We start from the raw sequence: 17,980 nt of genomic DNA, 5'->3' as shown, positions 1-17,980 counted from the left end.
TGGGCTGTTGCACAGAAGAGCTGGCTCTCTGGAGTTTCTGGGACATTCACAGCTTCACTGTAACTCAACTCAGAGACCTGACACTATGGGTGACCAGTATGGATCTCACAGGTATTCTTACCAAATTCTCACCTGTGACTTCTTCAGATTGCTTTCTCAAACTCTGAAAATGCATTACTTCACATTCAGTTCAGAATTTAATCAAATGTAAAGAACCAAAATACACTGCAACAACAACAACAACAACAACAACAACAACAACAAAATACAAGAAAGGAAGAAAAGAAAGAAAGGAGAAAAGAAAGGAAAACAAAAACAATGCTATAAAAGCAAGCTAACGTAACAGTACAGCTTTAGCTCAGCTCTGTATGAGAGACTTACCTATGGTTCCTGCGGGGCATGGCTGCTTTGCCATCTGTCCTTGACGGGTCTTAAACCACATGATTTCTCGAGCTTCCACAGCCTCACAGCTCTCTTCCAGAGCTGGGATCTGGGATGACGCTGACGGAAGGTGTGTGGTAATGTCGTCAAGCACCTCGACGGCTGGAGATGGGGTGCTGGTACTCCGGTTTCTTCTTCCTGCCACTGATGGGGTGGTACTCCTGCCTGGGCTCCAAGTAGTGGTCCGAAGGGTCGTACTGGTGGTGGTGCTTCCCATGCCAAGAGGTCCTGTGGTAGAGATTTCTGAAATAAAATTCAAAAGAAAACACCTCCATTGCTTGTTCAGAGTAGGACCAAAAGATGTCCTAATACTTCAGAAGCCGTTTTCATCTGACAATTCAAGTAGCCAACATGGGAAAAATAAGCCAATACTAAAATACCAGTGTTACTTGAGTAACAAGACAGCCACTGAGTAATGCTAATGGTAGGCTTGTTTGTGGTTCTTCTCAACTCCAGTCACAGGAAACAAAGTTACAGCACAATTCAACTCTTCAGTAAGCTTCTTAATTCTTCAGGCCTTATGACAATTAGGTGACTAAAACTTAAAACCCTCTCCTTAGGATTTTCAAACTTGGTATAGAAAGAGACAGAGCTGTATACAATATTCTTTCCACATTAAGTATAATGTGAATCTCTACAGATGCAGCATACAGGGGAGAGGCCCCTCCCCCCCAAAAATAGAAATTGAAGTGCTCACAAGCTCAAAAATAAAGAACAATTCTGAGTATAATCTCCTTAACACAAATTAGAGTAGCTTGGTGATTTACTCTGATGCTCTTAGAACTGACCCATCCTATGAAAACTTTCAAACTTAACATTTACCAATGTAAAGTATAAGTTATTTCCAATTAATGTGTTCATAAATTATTTCCTAACTAGATTTTTTTTAGTGGCATTTCTCCCAATGTATTCCAAGTTCCAAATAAAAGTGGTTAGGTTGCTTGACCAGATATTAACAGGTTATTAAATCTACAGTGTATCCAAAGGAACGTCCCAACAATACTATAACAAGTCACTGCAGAGAATCCTCTCTCTGGGAAAGTTTATTTATATTCCCACCCTGGGAATGCAAGAGTTCATCAGGCCTCCACATCACATCCGCCGCAGACCTACACTGTAAGATCAGAGACTACTCTTGACCTAACTTACTGGCAATACCTCTAGGGGCACTGGCTCTACTCAGATTCCAAGTAGCTCGGGTTGGAGGAAATGCAGGGAGTCCCGTGATGAGCCTCCTTTTGTCTATCATTCACAGTCTGCTTTACCATGTCATCAACCAGACTCCGCTGCCCCAGAAGAGATGCCAAATCCATCACAGCGTATTTGGTGTATATAAAACAGGATATAGACAGCAAGGGGAAGGGTATGAGTTTTTTGAACATTCATATAATCATTGAAATTGTGGCATTTTTCTGAAGTGTTGCTATTTGCTATATTGTCTTCTTGCTTGTTCCTCTGTTTCCTCTTCCCCTCTTCTTCCTTTTTCTATGTGAATGCAATATTCATAAATACATTTACGTTTACATAAGATGACAAAAGTATCCTCTTTTTCCCCTTCTTTTTCTATATACACCATATTCCCAAATTGCCAAGTCTGGTTGATTCTGTCTCATTGTTAAAATTTTTCTCTATCTCCAAACACCACTATCTATGTTCAGCCCCCTATCATCAGTGAATGAAAACAGTGGCCTTTTAACATTCTTCCTAATAAAAGCTCAATACCAGAGAAAAATGCCAATATTGGTATTTCAATATCTATTGAGACAGATAAAATAAAAATTCAGGATTTATAAAATAAAATAATTGACACTAAGCATTTAACACAATTCAAATATAAAATTTAGCACCATATTTTAAAATATTAGGTGAACTGATTTCTTAAAATTATAAACAGCATAAATGATTCTAATATATATTGTTTGCATATAAAATTAACAGAATGTTCCAAAAAGGAAACATAAAAATAAAGAAAATTTCAGAACTTGAAAATTAAATATTATTTATTAACATTAATTAATATTTAAATAATATATTTTTTATTAATATTAAGCATTAGCCTTTACATAGTGTATGTCAGTAGAGTCATTGCTGGGATATAAACCCATTTTTTTGTGCAGATTTTTCCAGCTGATGGGAAATTATCTTTGATTTCATACTACTCAGTGGAGTAGTAAGGCGATAGTTAAAAGCTATCTCCAAGTATTTCTCTGACTCCTTGAGTTTAAGTAATGCCATCTCTCATTTGTACTTTTGAAGGGAACTTTTTGAATAGCTTAAATTTTTAATGGGGACTGTAAATCTTTTCACTGATAATGAGCTATAGTTTTTGTTTCAAATAAAGCATTTTGAGTTCTTCTTTGTCCTTTAGTTTGATCATGTAAAAATGAAGATTTATAGCACTTAACTGTATTAGTTAAATAATCTCATGGTCAAATTTACTTATTCAAGAAGTTTTTGAAATAGAGTAAAAATTAATTTTAAAATAGAGGCTCCATTTTTAATTGTCTTTCTTCTCTTCTTGAGAATTATATAGGTACTAAAGAATGCTTTCTAAATAAATGCACCTTCCTTTAGTTAGATATTTTATCTAGCATATAACGCTCAGGGAAGAGAAGAGATCTGTAATCATTTTTGTTCTGATAAAACTGCATCATCATGTGTGTGGTCCTAAGATTTGCCCGCCTGTTGTATCAATCACACAAATCATTCACAAGGAACAAAGACATAGTATCACAAGATGTTTGCTTGCTGTGATTCTAGACTTGCCAAGTTTGAATTATGTCTTTTAGCATAGATTTGATACAACATTGTGTTCTATTTAAATGATTCAGATTTCAGATTTTAAAAGACTACAGTATCCCACCAAAATGTATTTAACGATAGCAGCACATAATGAAAATCAATGTTCTTTATTTTTCTCTAAAATTATCCTATTCGAACCATCCTCTACCTTTTGCCAGAGGCATCTCGTAGGGTATAAATTGGAAAGCGTTACTCCCCAGATTAAAATCCTTAAATGGTTTCTATCTGCCCTTCAAACAAAGGCTGGACTCCTTTTCTTCATGCCTAGAGCCCTTATGGGTTTCTTTCTCCAGCTCATTTATAACGCTTTTCCATCTTGTATCTGTACTCTTAAATCACACAAAATTACCAGTAGTTTCCCAACTGCCCCCTGTTCTTTTGGCCTCAGGGTCTTTGCATATGCTGCAGCGGTCCTGCCCCCATTTCTACCTGGTAATTCCTATGTATTCTTTAGGGCTTAGATTGGATGCCATCTCCATCAGGGAACCTTTCCAAATTTAACAAGACAGGGTTATATACTAAAGTGTGTTTTGTCAAGACTATTTCCTCAACTTTTAGCCTTGTTGTCTGACTAAGAGTTAATAAGCTCTCAGCCAAGATAGATGAATATCAGGGATAGGTCAAGGAAGCAAAGGAGAGTCCAGTTGTAAAATTTCACAGAAGATGGAAAAGGATAAATAGAAGGAAACAGCAAATGGGGCAGCTATATGTCTCCACAGTTGATGGGCTGAAAAAGTTATTTCATAAATGCATTTCACTCTACATTAAGAAAATTCAAGGAGATAATTCAAAGAGAAAATAAGCAGGGAGAATATAAAGCCTCCTCTTTCCTCAAATGACCTTATCTCAGAACAATCATACTTAAATTGAATATACTTTTGTGAAGCAATAACACTGATAAAATATTTTTTAAAGTTCAATTTGTTATGAAATACATTACAAGGACTTGGCTTAATACAGGAACACTAATGTTAAGGGTCAGTATAGAACTTATTTCCTTGGATCTGTGCTGCAGAGAGATGTCTACAAGCAGGGTCATATCATTCCATTCGACTTTAAACAGAATAAAAGTCAATTTTAAAAGCTGTCCCTGATCCCCCACCCCTTCCCTTCCATTTATTGCCATGTAGGACTCCCAAGGGCTCTGCTCAATGCTAGCTTTTGGCAGAATAAGCACTACTATTGATAAACGTGTTGTTACCATGCCCAGGAAAGAATCTGTCTTATTGCTAGATACTGTGAAAAAAGATCTGGATTCACTGAAGAGTCAGAGCAACACACGTTGGCCAAGTTCCGGCCTATATCATATGCTATCAAGAGTCCGTCTCTCTCTACTTCCAGGAAGGATCTGACACTTTTCCAGTGCATACTGTTACTGAGTCTTACCTGATGATACACCTAGTTTCATAAAACTATGTGTTTTTAAGTACCTCATATGCTTGAGGTTGTGTATCAGGGAAAGGCTACTATGTAAAAGAAAATAAGTTTGAGTGATTGTTTATATAAAACACTTTAACAAAATTGTGCAATCTTCCTTATATTGTCATTCTTATAGTATTTTTATAAAAGTAACCAAAAAAGCCCTCCATGTTAACATTTTCCCCTCATAATTAACCTTATTTCCAAAAAGAAATTTTTAATTCTCCTGTCCCCTGAAATGTATTGACTATGGCTTATTTCATTGTAATGATTTGATTTATTCTGTTTAATTCTTTTGTTCAGCCTGCCTTGAAAAGAATAAATATTATTTTGAATGTTACTACAGATTATACTCTGTGGAGGACACTAATGGAAAACAGTGAAAATAATGAACATCTGTATAGTGCTTTACATCCTGCAATGTTTTTCCTTATTTCTAGTATTCATTGAATTCTGATTAAAAACTGTATAGAGTAATTATAACTATGAATTCATAACTTTACAAATGAGAAAACATAGGCTCAACTGGTAAGTGAATCATAATCATACAAGTAGTAAGTAAATCAGTGCCCTCTAGTTCCATATTTCATATTTTTCATAATATGCTTTCAAAAGTGGCAGCCTGAATTATTTCAAGCATTCTACAAGTCTTCCATGACGCTTTAAGAATAGACTGAAGGAACTAAAATGATTATAATAAAACATTACTATTCTTGATCCCAAAACATTTATTATTTGGGATTAACTTTGTTAACGGACTTGTTTTCCCCCAAAATTCATATGCTGAAGCCCTATTCCACATGTAACTATATTTGGAGATAGGCCTTTAAAGAGGTATTAAGATGCAATGAGTTCCTAAGGGTGGGGCCCTAATATACAGAACTGGCATCCTTGTAAGAGCAGAGATTCCAGGGAAACAGGAGCGCAGAGTACAGGCCACATGAGGACACGGTGAGAGAGTGACCATCTTAAATTAAGGAGAGAGGCCTCAGGAAAAACCAATCCCGCTGGTACCGTGATCTTCAACGTTTGGCCATCAGAACTGTGTTCATTCCAACATAAAACATTTTGGCTGACTACAGAACATTTCCTTCTCCCCACTTTCCAAAGTATTTATTTAAATCCAAGGTCAATTATTGATGAACTCGTCTCAAGAGCCTGACAGAGGAAATAAGAAAACCAAACGATAACTATGCTGCAAGTGGCTTTTGGCTACTTGCGCAGTGCTCTTGGTGGAATAAAGAAATTCTGCCTGACCTCCGTGGATATCAGTAGGTGGCAGAAGATCTGGTTACATCTAGTTTTTAAAAAGAAACATCAATATTACCAATCATGAAATTTTCCAATTCTTTTCAGAACCCATCTATAATACCTAGCTTTATGGTCCCTTAAAGTAGTGAAATTCCATATACTATCAGTCATGTAGAGTTACATTTATTTTTGTAATTTGATACATTATATTATCTGATTCTCTCGTAGGATATTATCCTTACTGTAAATAAAGGGAACTATCTGTTCAAATAAACATGAACTTGTAATGACCTTATCATGTAAGATAATAAGGTAAAATGTAAGACTTTGAGGGCACCTTATTAAAATTACCTGCTACGTATTTAGCCTCTACCAAGCCAAGAATTGTGCTGTATGTTTTATATATGTGCTCTAACTTAGTATTCCTAATAAGCTTAGGGTGGCTATACTTATCTTCATTTTGGAGATGAAAGAAGTCAAATTAAGTAATTCTCCCAAGCTTATATAGCTGGCAAGTGATAGGACAAGGATTCTAAGCCCAAGTCTATCAAAATCTCTCCCTTTCTATTAGGATGATGCTGTTGTTTAAAATTTAGACAAAATTTAATCACAGAAACATATATGTGAAAACTCTTAGTAAACCTGGAATAATTCGTCCCCAATACTGCTCACATATACTTTAACTAGTGTTGCTATGGCCTGGACCTGTTGTGTAGTTCTTGAGTACTTATCAAGGACCTGGCACCACTTCGAGCACTCTCCTGAAGCTGGCCCATTCAATTCTGACATCAAAGCTGTACTATTAATTATCATCATTTGCAGATGGTGAAACTGAAGCACCAAGAGATTCAGTAATTTTTCAAAGGTTCAAAGTTCATAATGAGAAACAACCCGGGCACACTTTTAACCACACTAACCCAGGTGGAATACTGAGAACCTGAACTTGACCCATGAGAAAGCTGCTGCTGTTGAGACTGGAGGAAGTAATTCGCTTTGAGCTAATTTCTGTTTATGGCATGTTTAATTCTCCTAAAGTAAGGACCCTTGAGGAGAACAAAAACAGCAACAAAAAACTATAAAATCCAGAAAACTTAGTACCGTATTCAGCATACAAGTAGGCAATAAACAACTGGCAAACAATACTGTGAAATACAGCTGGCTTTTCGGGAGCATATATTAAGTACCTAGAAGTGTGCTAATGCTCTGCACGCATTCTTGAGGTACAGAGAGGCTAAGCGAATTTCCTAACTTCACATAGTTAAGGAGCTGGTAAAGCCAGGATTTTAATACAGATAGTTGAGTCTAAAACCCATGTGTAATCCATATTATCTGACAAAGATTTAAAGTCATTTTTTAAAGTATCAAGTTTGGACTATATTATCTGCCTACAAAAGAGCTCATTTCTAGGAATTATAAGATTAATTCATCCCATCTATATTTCTTTATCAACTATCATATTACAGGCATAGTACTGGGAACAAAATGTGAGTATCATTATCATGTTCCTTGGACTCATGAAGTCCTAAGAACGTTTATAGAAAAAGCTACTGAAGAAGATGGGAAATAGGAAGAGGAGAAACATACTAATATATTTATTCATTCAATATATATTTATTGCTGTTTGCTTTATATTACACATTGTGCCGAACAGCAGGAATTCAGAGATGAAGCAGAGTGCTGCTTCAAGAAGATTTTAATATACTGTATTTTGGGAAGGTACAAGAGCATTAATTATTCTCTGTGCCACTTAGAAAGGAAAAAAAAATCTCTGCCAATTAAACTCTGACATGCCTTCAAGTGTTAGGAACATTTCAACTTATAAAATGTTAAAAGATGAAATCATAAGACTCTTAGAGTTGTTAAAATATCATAATATCAGAAATGTCTCCACATAATACAGTGAGATAAATAATGGTTTAAAAGAGATGTGACTTTGGACAAATTATAACATCTCTTTGTGCTTCAGTTTTTTTTGTTTTTCACTAAATGGAGATAATAATATACATACTTATTTGAGAAAAAAAAGTGGCAATATGGATTTATAGTAGACTTAGCAAAGTAAATGACAAAGACCAACAGATTAATAAATGTTTATATCAGTACTAATATTGTTAGTCATTCCCTAATACATCCAAGGATTACTGATTGCTTACCATGTGCCAATTGCTATTCTAAATGTTGGGGATACAGAAATAAATAACAAAAACAACAGAAAATGAAAAGCCCTGACCTCATACAGCTTACATTTTAGTAGGATAAATGGGACAAAAATTAAAATATATAGCATATTAGATATTAAAAAGTGCTAAAGATAAGAAGAAAAAAATAAAACTGGGGAAAGTAACAGGAAATCTTGGAAGAAGGGAACTGCAATTTTTAATAGGGTGTCAGGCATTTCCATGCTGTTAAGGTGACAAGGAAGCTCTGATGGAAGTAGAGGATTCAGAGATGTGAATAACTGGGGAGCATTCCAGGTAGAAGGAACAGTATCTGCAAAAGCCCTACTCAGTGAGATGGCCAGAGTGGCTGGAGCAACATGAGGGAAAGCCAGTATGAAGTGATATCAGAGTGATGGTGAGTGACTGGGGTGATTGTACAATACACACAGGTATGGTGAGGACTATGGCATTTACTCTGTCTGGTGTGGGAAGCCACGTAAGGTTCTGAACAGAGAAAAGATACAGTCAGACTTAGGTTCACCTGGGTTGCTGTGTTTAAGAGTGACTGAATGGGAGAAGAATGGAAGTAGGGAGAACAATATTTGACTATACACCTGAGGTATCAGTGGTGCTGATGACTAGAATCCTATGGATCACATACATATATACACAAGGGCACAAGGGTGTGAGGGAGGTCATGGCTTTTGAGTACATATATTATGATCCTCAGTGGCACACAGTAGGCCTTCAATAACTGTTGGTGGAATTGAGCTGTTTGCTTTTTCATTTTAACAAAAGAAGTTAGCCCTTATGTAAATTCTTCTTGAGCTCCATATCAATTACTATCATTTATTCAAAATTGAAACAAACACACTGACAAATTGACTTCACCAGTATGAAAATGTTCCTGAGAATTCCTGACTTATAACCAACAGAATTATTACTGTAAAATTTCTAGAAGTTTTGATTTATGAGGATATTAAGCAAATTTAGGTGGTGACAAAAGCACACAAACAAAAAAACTGAGGGAATAAATTCAATTGAATCTGAGTTTACTGATTTTTCAACAACCAGTAAAACACTCAAGGAGTGTAAGTAGTTGAATTGATGACAGGATTTAGAATAATTCCTTACTCCCAGCCTCAATATTGTATTTTATTCCCTTAGTTTTGACATCATTGTTATCCAGTTACTGGAGTTATTGCCTAATATTTGCAGTGACATACGTTTTATTATTAACTTGTGAATTGTAGTTTACCTATGAAGACAAAGTGATACCAAAATGTAAGGGATATATGTGATTTATTTATAAGTATGAAGTTAAAATAAATTCAAGAAAAATAAAATTATTCTCTGTATTTGGAAATGAAATACTCAAAGTGAATAGTAAAGAAGAGCTCATAATTTAAGCTCCAAGTTTTTTTTTAAGAATGCAATTTTAGTAACTTTGATCTACTGCAGATGCTTGAAAAATACGTATGTGCTTGTCTCTGTTACATATGCACAAGCTTCTAAGAAACTGATAAAATGTAAGGCCCTATTTCAAGGTGGCTACTCTTTTTGGTTATTTGTTTTGTTGTTTGTGTTAAGAGTCTGGTAAAAAGAAGGACATTGTATTGCTTTCTAAGTACTTCAAAATATTGCTTAAAAACAAACTTAAAAAAAAATCAAAAACATACACAGTAACACAAACTTAAAAAAAAATCAAAAACATACACAGTAACACAAATGGGAGAGCCAAACGGCTGCGAGAATGGGACTACTGGGTTCAATAAAACAGGGCTCCTCTCCTCAAGGAGTGTACAGGGTGTGCAGGCTCACTGTGGTATGAGCTGTAGAAAGTCAAATTCTGACTGTGCCCATCATCTCACTAGCACTGGTGAGGTCACTAAACATTTGATTTTTGTCATGTAATTTACATGATCTGTTGAGGCAAATGTTTTCGACTAGTCCTCAAGTTGGGAATTTAGTAATTTTTCTTTACTCAAACATGCACCAAACAATTTATTTTCTTTCTAACATCATGCCAACCATGCCTGCTCATCACCTTCTAAATTAATAGCATAATAAAAGCCTCACCATTTTGCTTTCAACTGACGTTTTTCTTTATAAGAGGATGAGGTGATACAGTCCACAAGTAGTAATAAATGGGTCAGAGAAGCAAATTGCTTAGGAAAAATCTGCCCACAGGATAATAATTTTCAAGTTTTTCTACTAAAAGCATATATATATATATATATATATATATATATATATATATATATACACACACACATATATATGTACATATACACACAAACACATGCACATCACACATGCAGTATTTCAAATTGCTAGGAAAATAAGTATATAAAATGCATACTGGTTATATTGAGCTCTTTTACTTCAAAAGAACTAGGTTCATTTTCAGAGACTTTGAAGGCTTCATAAAACAGTATATTTACTGTATTAATAATACAATAAAGGACAGTGAGGTATACTGGAAAGAACATTTATTTTAGGTTCAAATGTTAGATAATCATCTACTAACTGTGTGGACTTGGGAAAAATTAATCTTCTTGAAAGTCAAAATTTCCTCATCTTTAAAACTCTGGATTTAAAAAATGTGGATTCTTATATTTATTTTGATAATATTGACATACAAAAGACATTCAGTAATAGTAACATTATTACAATCAAATGCAGGTTATTCTCAGATGCCTTTGACTCTGTTTCAGGAGAGTTACAAATGTCCATCTAAGTTAACAAGTTGAACCATTTCCTGAATTTATATAATAAGAACTGAAGTTAGACCAGCCTGAAGTAAAAGTATAAAGTTTATTTTTTTCACTTCAATCTCTGAGGGGCACTTAAAACCCCACTAGTAATCTACCCCCTGTTATCCAAACCAGCTTTGGGAAAGGTATGTGCTATTGTCACTTGTACTCCAACGGGAAATAATTTTAAAGTAAGAATAATGTAAATAAAGAGAAAAATATTTTTCAAAACAATTTTTCTGCTCTACGGTATTTCAAAACTTGAAATGAAAAAACAAATTATGGGTATACAGAATATAAAAAAATTTTTTTTCCAAAAAATTCAATATTTAATTTTGAAAGTAAAATGGGAGGGACAGGGAAAGACAGGGACATTTTAAATCAAAATTGAAATATATACTATGAAGAATACTAAGCCATTTTGGACTCAAAATTACGGATAGCTCACATAATTTAGGAGCCTACAAGTGAAAACAGAAGTCTATCAGTCATTTGATCTCTCAGAAGCACAGCCTAGTCTTCATATAGGAGAGTATCAAAAATTTGTATGGCAAGTTATAGACTCTTTTGGTAGCCCAGAAGCCCCACAAAGACAGACTCTCGCTCTTTTGCTCAGAATGATCCTCAGTGCCTTCAATAGCCTGGTACAAGGTTGCTCAATTAGTATGTGTTCAATAAAGGCACTCTAACAACAACCAGCTTGATTCATCACAAAATATTAGCATTACGACTTGCAAATTTGATCCGTGTTGAGCCAAAGGAATATTGCCTTTCTTATTCTTCACCACCAATCCCACTCTAACCTAAGCTTGTTTTATTACAATAGCCTTTTAAAAATTTTGTTGTTTTGAAATAAGTATAGACTCACAGGAAGTTGCAAAAATACTACAAAGAGTCTCTTCTTTCACTGTCCACCGATGGTGAGAACTTATATGACTATAGTACAATATCAAAACCAGGAAACTGGCATTGGTACATAGCTCTTAATTTGACTACAGACTTTATTTAGTTTTCCCCATTTTTAAACTTGCATTCATTTGTGTGTATGTGCGTAATTCTGTGGAATTGTTTCTTACGTGTAGATGTGCGTGACCACCACCACATGGGAGATACAAAACTGTTCTATCACTACAGCAGTACCTCTGCCACCCCTCTGTATTCATACCTACACACCCTGTTCCTATCTCCTGGCAACCTCTTCTATTCTCCACCTCTACAGTTTCATCCTTTCAAGAATGTTATGCAATTAGAATCATAAGAATGAAACCTTTAGAGATTGACTTTTTTTCTCTGAGCATAATGCTTTTGAGGTCCATCTAGTCAGTTGCAGCTATCAATAGCTACATCATTCCCCTGAATCATCACATGAATACCTATACTCCATCTTTCACCTTGTACCTGCAATGATCTTTGAAAACTGCCATCTGACTTGTTGCTGTTTAAAAGCTCACAACTGATCTTATTATAAATTCAAAATTTTTAAACATGGCTTTAAAAGGCTTCTAATCCTCACCCCCCCTACTTCTCAAGCCTCCACTGATGCCTTCCTGCCTTTGTTCTCTCCCTTCTAACCATCCTGGATATATTTCCTGAGTCTTAAAAAGGCCCCTCTCATCTTCAATGATATGAATGTTTCTTTCCGGAACATGCTCGTCTCAGTCATAACTATTTTCTCTCTCACATCCCACACCTTTTACTTGGCTGAATTATTAATCTTTTCCATAGCTGTGATTTATAGTGATTGCAAGCAGAAAATGGAAAAGAATGAATGAAATTGCCATTTTGGATTACTTATAATTGTATTCAGTATATGTTTATTATTTTTTGGATATTACTCAGCTAAAAATCCAAGATTTCATTCTTTCTGGGAGTGATAAATTTTGGCACCACTAGTTACACAGAGCCACATGAAGGAGTGTCTGCATATGAGTTCCTGCTCTTGCACTTTCTAGCTGTGAAACTTTGGGCAAGTCTCTAAAACAGAATGCATGTTAGTTTCCTTTAAAAAATTAGGTAAAATAGACTTATGAATGAGAATGCAATACTGTATATACAGTACACAATTTCTGACACATAATAGGTACTTAAGAAGTATTTTGTGTATGTGTATAAGGTACACAAATAGTGCAAACATCAAAGGAAGTTATTTGAAGGAAACAAAAAATCTATATGACTATATAATTTCCATGTCCCCCCAAATTATGAAATGAGTACAATTCTATAAAACAGAAATTCTGAATTCTCCTCTGAAAGTGAAAAGTATACTTGCTATCTACCATAATGCAATTTTCTCAGTCATCACATATGTATTAAATACAACAGAATGTCTTACAGTATATCTAATAGATCAAATAGTATCCAAATCTATTTATATTTATTTGTACATTTTAAAAAGAACACAAATGCATAAAAGATTCATTGTAATTGTAAAACTCTTACTCATTAATATTTGTGCCTCCTTGTTTAACAATGAATCTCTTTAATATTATAACCTGTGTAGTATCACATTTTCACTGAAATTAATTTCTAATACTGTAGAAATTAATCTGGCTTGTATTAAAACCAAAGGAAAACATAGTTGCATATCTAAGAATTAAGATTCAGTGTGTACTTAAAGTAAACAGAGAAAGTTCCCCAGTGAGGATCTAGCAAACAAAATTTATTATAAAATGACAAATTTATTATAACAAGTTTAATTTATGGTAGAGAGAGATATAATACCTATTTTTATTACATAACTCACATTACTTTCAGTTGTTAGTTATCCCATTTATCCTATTTACAATTGTATATTTTAACTGCAGATTAACTAGCAATGAAGAGGAACCCAAGATGGCCTTTCTACTTTCCAAATCCCCAACATCTAAGTTCCAAATAATGTGAAAAATTTTAATACAGAGAAAGAAAATGAAACAGAAGAGTGGGCACTTTCACACTTCTGTGTCATTCCTTACCCTTAAGTGTGGGTCAGGATCTGTACTTAATTCTACCCTATAGAAACAGGCAACTGTAGTGGAATGTATGTAATTACAGGCATATATGTAAATACATACATATAGTCACAAAGTCTGAGAAGACTTTCCCATCCAGCTTTTCAAAGTATGTTGCCATGTTGTGAACTGTCTATGGGGAACCATAGGACAAGGAACTGAAGACAACAGCCAGTAAGAAACTGAAGCCCTCAGTCTGATGGTGTGCAAGGTACTGAATGCTACCAACAACCACATAAGCTTGGTAACAGATTCTTCCCTAGTTGAGCATTGAGATGAGAACTCATCCCTGTGTGGCAGTATGATTTCAGCCTTGTAAAAGAATCATCTAATCTGCGTCTGGACTTCTGACCCATAGAATCTCTGAGATAATAAGCGTGCATGTTTTATGCCTTTGTGGTAGTACTGTTATATAGCAGTAGCTAATACAAGTCCTCACTTTTTCATAACTTGTAAACGTTTGTGAATTAGAATGTAAAATTTGATAGGATTTGGTTTCACAACCAAGAGGGCAGGAATTCCCAGTCTTGGTACTATTGACAATTCTTTGTTGTGTGTGTGTGTGTGTGTGTGTGTGTGTGTGTGTGGTGTGTGTATGGTTGTCCTGTGCATTGTAGGATGTTTACCAATATCCTTGGACTTTCTGTACTGGATGCCAGTAGTACTCCCTACCTCGAGTTGTGACAATCAAAATACCTCTAGAAACAGCCAAATGCCCTTTAAGGGGAAAATCACCTATATTTGAGAGCCACTGATGTAGTGGAATTTCTTCATTTACCTCTAATCTGTATTTGCTCAATGAGAAGGCTTCTGCATGCTGATAATGGTTTTAGGATCTTGTAAATATGTATTAATCTAAACATGAAATGGCTGGATGGTTGCTTTTCAATTTGTGAAATGGCTCAAAGTCTAAATAAAAGGAAATTGGATGGCTTTCAAAAACATAGATTATGCCTTTCACTTTCTAGTGATTCTACACTTCTAAGACACATTTTCACAAATTGCATATTAATATTTAAAAACGGTTTTATTTTGCTGTTTTACTTAAGGAGAACATGCATAACAGCATACCAGGAAATTAATGAAAAGCACAAAATACAAAGCATCCCAATTGCATGCTTGAATTGGGTCAAGGACGGGGGAAGTGGCTGAGAGAAAAGGGAAACTGTGGTGACTTCATGCTTTTTGATTTCAGAGATCACACTGCACAGAATAAATTCTGCAAGCTTCTTGTTTACTACATTAGATCTGCGGTCCATAGATGTTCAAATGCCTCTAGTGTTCAGTTGCTTTCGGAATGAGAAATGTGAGAATAAAACTTCTTGCTTCAATGCCACTGCATTTAATGATCACAAATGATTAGCTTTCACATAAGCATATCTCATAGATATGTTCTCAAGTTAAACATTTAAGGAAGAAATCACGAAAAACAAACGTGCTCTCTGAAACTAGTTTATATCTTCCCTTTCTCATTTATTATACAGTTGGATTCACATCATTAACATGCAAATCATACTGCACTACAGTGCAATTTCAACAAAGAACTGGAAGCAGGGCCTGTGATTTCCTTATGGGTCGATAAATAGATTTTTGCCTTAAGAGAATAAAATAAACTCTAGTCATTTTATGTTTACATTTTTGGGACTGGTAATAATTTTAAAACTGAATCAAAAAATTACTACTCTTCTAACCTTGCCCATGGACATTGTTTAATTTACCTGATTTTAGAGTTAACAAGGTAAACTGGAAAAATATTCTGGCTTTTTTTGTTTGTTTGTTCATTTTTTTCTAGAAGAGTAATTGTTTTATTTTGTCTGAATTTCTACTCTTGCTTTTTAAAATAAGGTTAACATTGAGACTAGAAACTAACTTGAGGCTGATTAAATAAGTATCTGACTTAAACCATGAGGGAAAAGTCTAAAATAAAATAATGAATAAACAAATGTAAATCATCTTATGAATTATATGTCCTCAGTGTTACCAGTACTTCAAGGTACGTAACAATATACTATTATGAAAAGGGTGGGAGAATGAAAAACAGTTTCAGAGACCCCTTCTTACTAGAGAGAGAGAGAATCCCCTGCCGCCAAGAAGGGAACATAACTGTGAAAAATCATTACAACCTGCTGCTCACTGCCTTTCCAAGTTTCTCTCCTGCCTATGGGATATAAGACTAAATTCTTTAGTGTATAAACCACAGGTCCTCAGACATGGGGCTTCTCCTTTCCTCTACAGTCTTATTTATAATCACACCCCACTGGCTATCCTCGGTTCCAGCTATTTAAAAACTAGTGTAGTGTCCAAACAAACTAGGCTGTTTGAGATGTGGGTTTACCTGTCACTTCTTTTATGTGGTACCTAATTCAGTCACTGAACAAACATTTATTGAACACCTATTCTGTGCTAGAGACTAGAGCTACAGCAACAAATTAATATGCAAAAATCCTTCCCTTCATAAGGAGGCAAATAATAAACAAGATAAAATATCTATTAGATAGTAACATGTGCAAAGGAGAAAAATTTTGAAATTTAGACTGGTGGTCAAGGCAGGCCCAACTGAAAGGTGACATTTGAAGACAGTGAAGCAGTGAGCCATACAGATAACTGAGGAAGATCACTCTAAATAGAAGGAGCATAAGTAAAGGGAACATGCTTCTCTGTATACTTATTTCTTTAACTTTTAAAAAGTAACAGTTTTATTGAGATACAATTCACATATCACACAATTTAGCCATTCAGAGTCCACAATTCAGTGGTTTTTAGTATATTCATAGAAGTGTGTACCCATCACCACAATTTATTTTAGAATAATTTTATCACCTCCAAAAGAAATCCAATACCCATTAGAAGTAGGTCCCCTCTCTTCCCAACTCTCTAGCTCTAGGAGCAACTACTTTACTTTCTATCTCTACAGGTTTGCCTGTTTCAGACGTTTCATATAAATGGAATCATACAATATGTGGATTTTGTGACTATTTTCTTTAGCATAATGTTTTCAATGTTTATCTATGTCACAGAATGAATCAGTACTTGACTCCTTTTTATCACCAAATAATATTCTACATACAAGTATATCACATTTTATTTATCCATTCATTCGTTGATGGACATTTGGATTGTTTCCACTCTGTCCATTAGAAACAAATGATGCTATAAACATTTGTGTACCTTTTTTAAAAATGTGAACATATGTTTGAATTTTCTTGGGTAGATAACCTAGAAGGGAAACTGCTGAGTCATACGGTGGCTCTATGTTTAACCATTTGAAAAATTACCAGATTGTTTTCCAAAGTGGCCACATGATTTTACAATCCTACCAGCAGTCTGTGAGCATTCCGATTTCTCCATATCCTTGTCAACACTTCTAGTTATCTGTCTTTGATTACAGTCTAGTAGTCAGAAATTATATATAACTGTAGTTTTGTTTTGCATTTCCCTGATGGCTAATAATGTTGACCGTCTTTGCAAGCATTCGTTGTACTTTCGCATGTCTTCCTTGGAGAAATGTCTATTCAGATCCTTTGTCTAATTTTTAATTGGGAATTTGTATTATTATTATTGAGCTGTAAGAATTTCTTATATATTCTGAACATCTCTTATCAGATATGAGTTGCAAATAATTTATCCAATTATGTGGGTATCTTCTCACTTTCTTGACAGTGCCCTTCAAAGTACAGTTGGTTTTCATTTTGATGAAGAACGATCTATCTGTTTCTGTGTTGCTTCTGCTTTTCATGTCATATCCAAGAAACCATTGTCTAATCCAAAGTTGTAAAGATATTTTCCTATACTTTCTTCTAATTTTTACAGTTTAGCTCTTATATTTAGGTTTATGATCCAGTTTGAGTTAATTTCCACGTGTGGTATAAGGTATGAGTCCAACTCCAGTCATTGGCATGTAGATATCCAATTGTTCTAGCACAATTTGATGAAAAGATGACTATTCTCTTCCCACTAAATTGTCTTGCCCCTAACTTCTTATCTCTAGTGTGCCCCTTCTCATCATTCAAAACAAACCAATTTCTACTTAGGCTGTCAACAATTATAGCACTGTGTCATTTTAAATCTCAAATCAGTGCAGTGAGTAACACAAGAACAGAAATTATGTTGTGTTTTGTTTTTCTTTCATTTTTGAATCTCTCAGTGCCTTCTACACAGTAGG

General features: G+C 34.8%; 1 protein-coding gene across 9 annotated transcripts in view; it reads right to left on the bottom strand.

Moving 5' to 3' along the window:
- Positions 1-17,980, bottom strand: part of ADGRL3 (adhesion G protein-coupled receptor L3) — a 730,953-nt gene that overhangs the window by 149,935 nt on the left and 563,038 nt on the right. For 6 of the 9 annotated variants that reach the window (XM_072940759.1, XM_072940764.1, XM_072940766.1 and 3 more), the window contains one exon: positions 382-684. In XM_072940759.1, the coding sequence (XP_072796860.1) occupies positions 382-684 (303 nt within the window). The remainder of the gene's footprint in view (positions 1-381; positions 685-17,980) is intronic. The other 3 variants (XM_072940768.1, XM_072940763.1, XM_072940765.1) reach the window with 1 other exon arrangement.

The sequence above is a fragment of the Vicugna pacos genome, chromosome 2, assembly GCF_048564905.1.
Source record: "Vicugna pacos chromosome 2, VicPac4, whole genome shotgun sequence".
NCBI classification, from domain to species: Eukaryota; Metazoa; Chordata; class Mammalia; order Artiodactyla; family Camelidae; genus Vicugna; species Vicugna pacos.
This window is presented reverse-complemented; position numbering and strand designations above follow the sequence as displayed.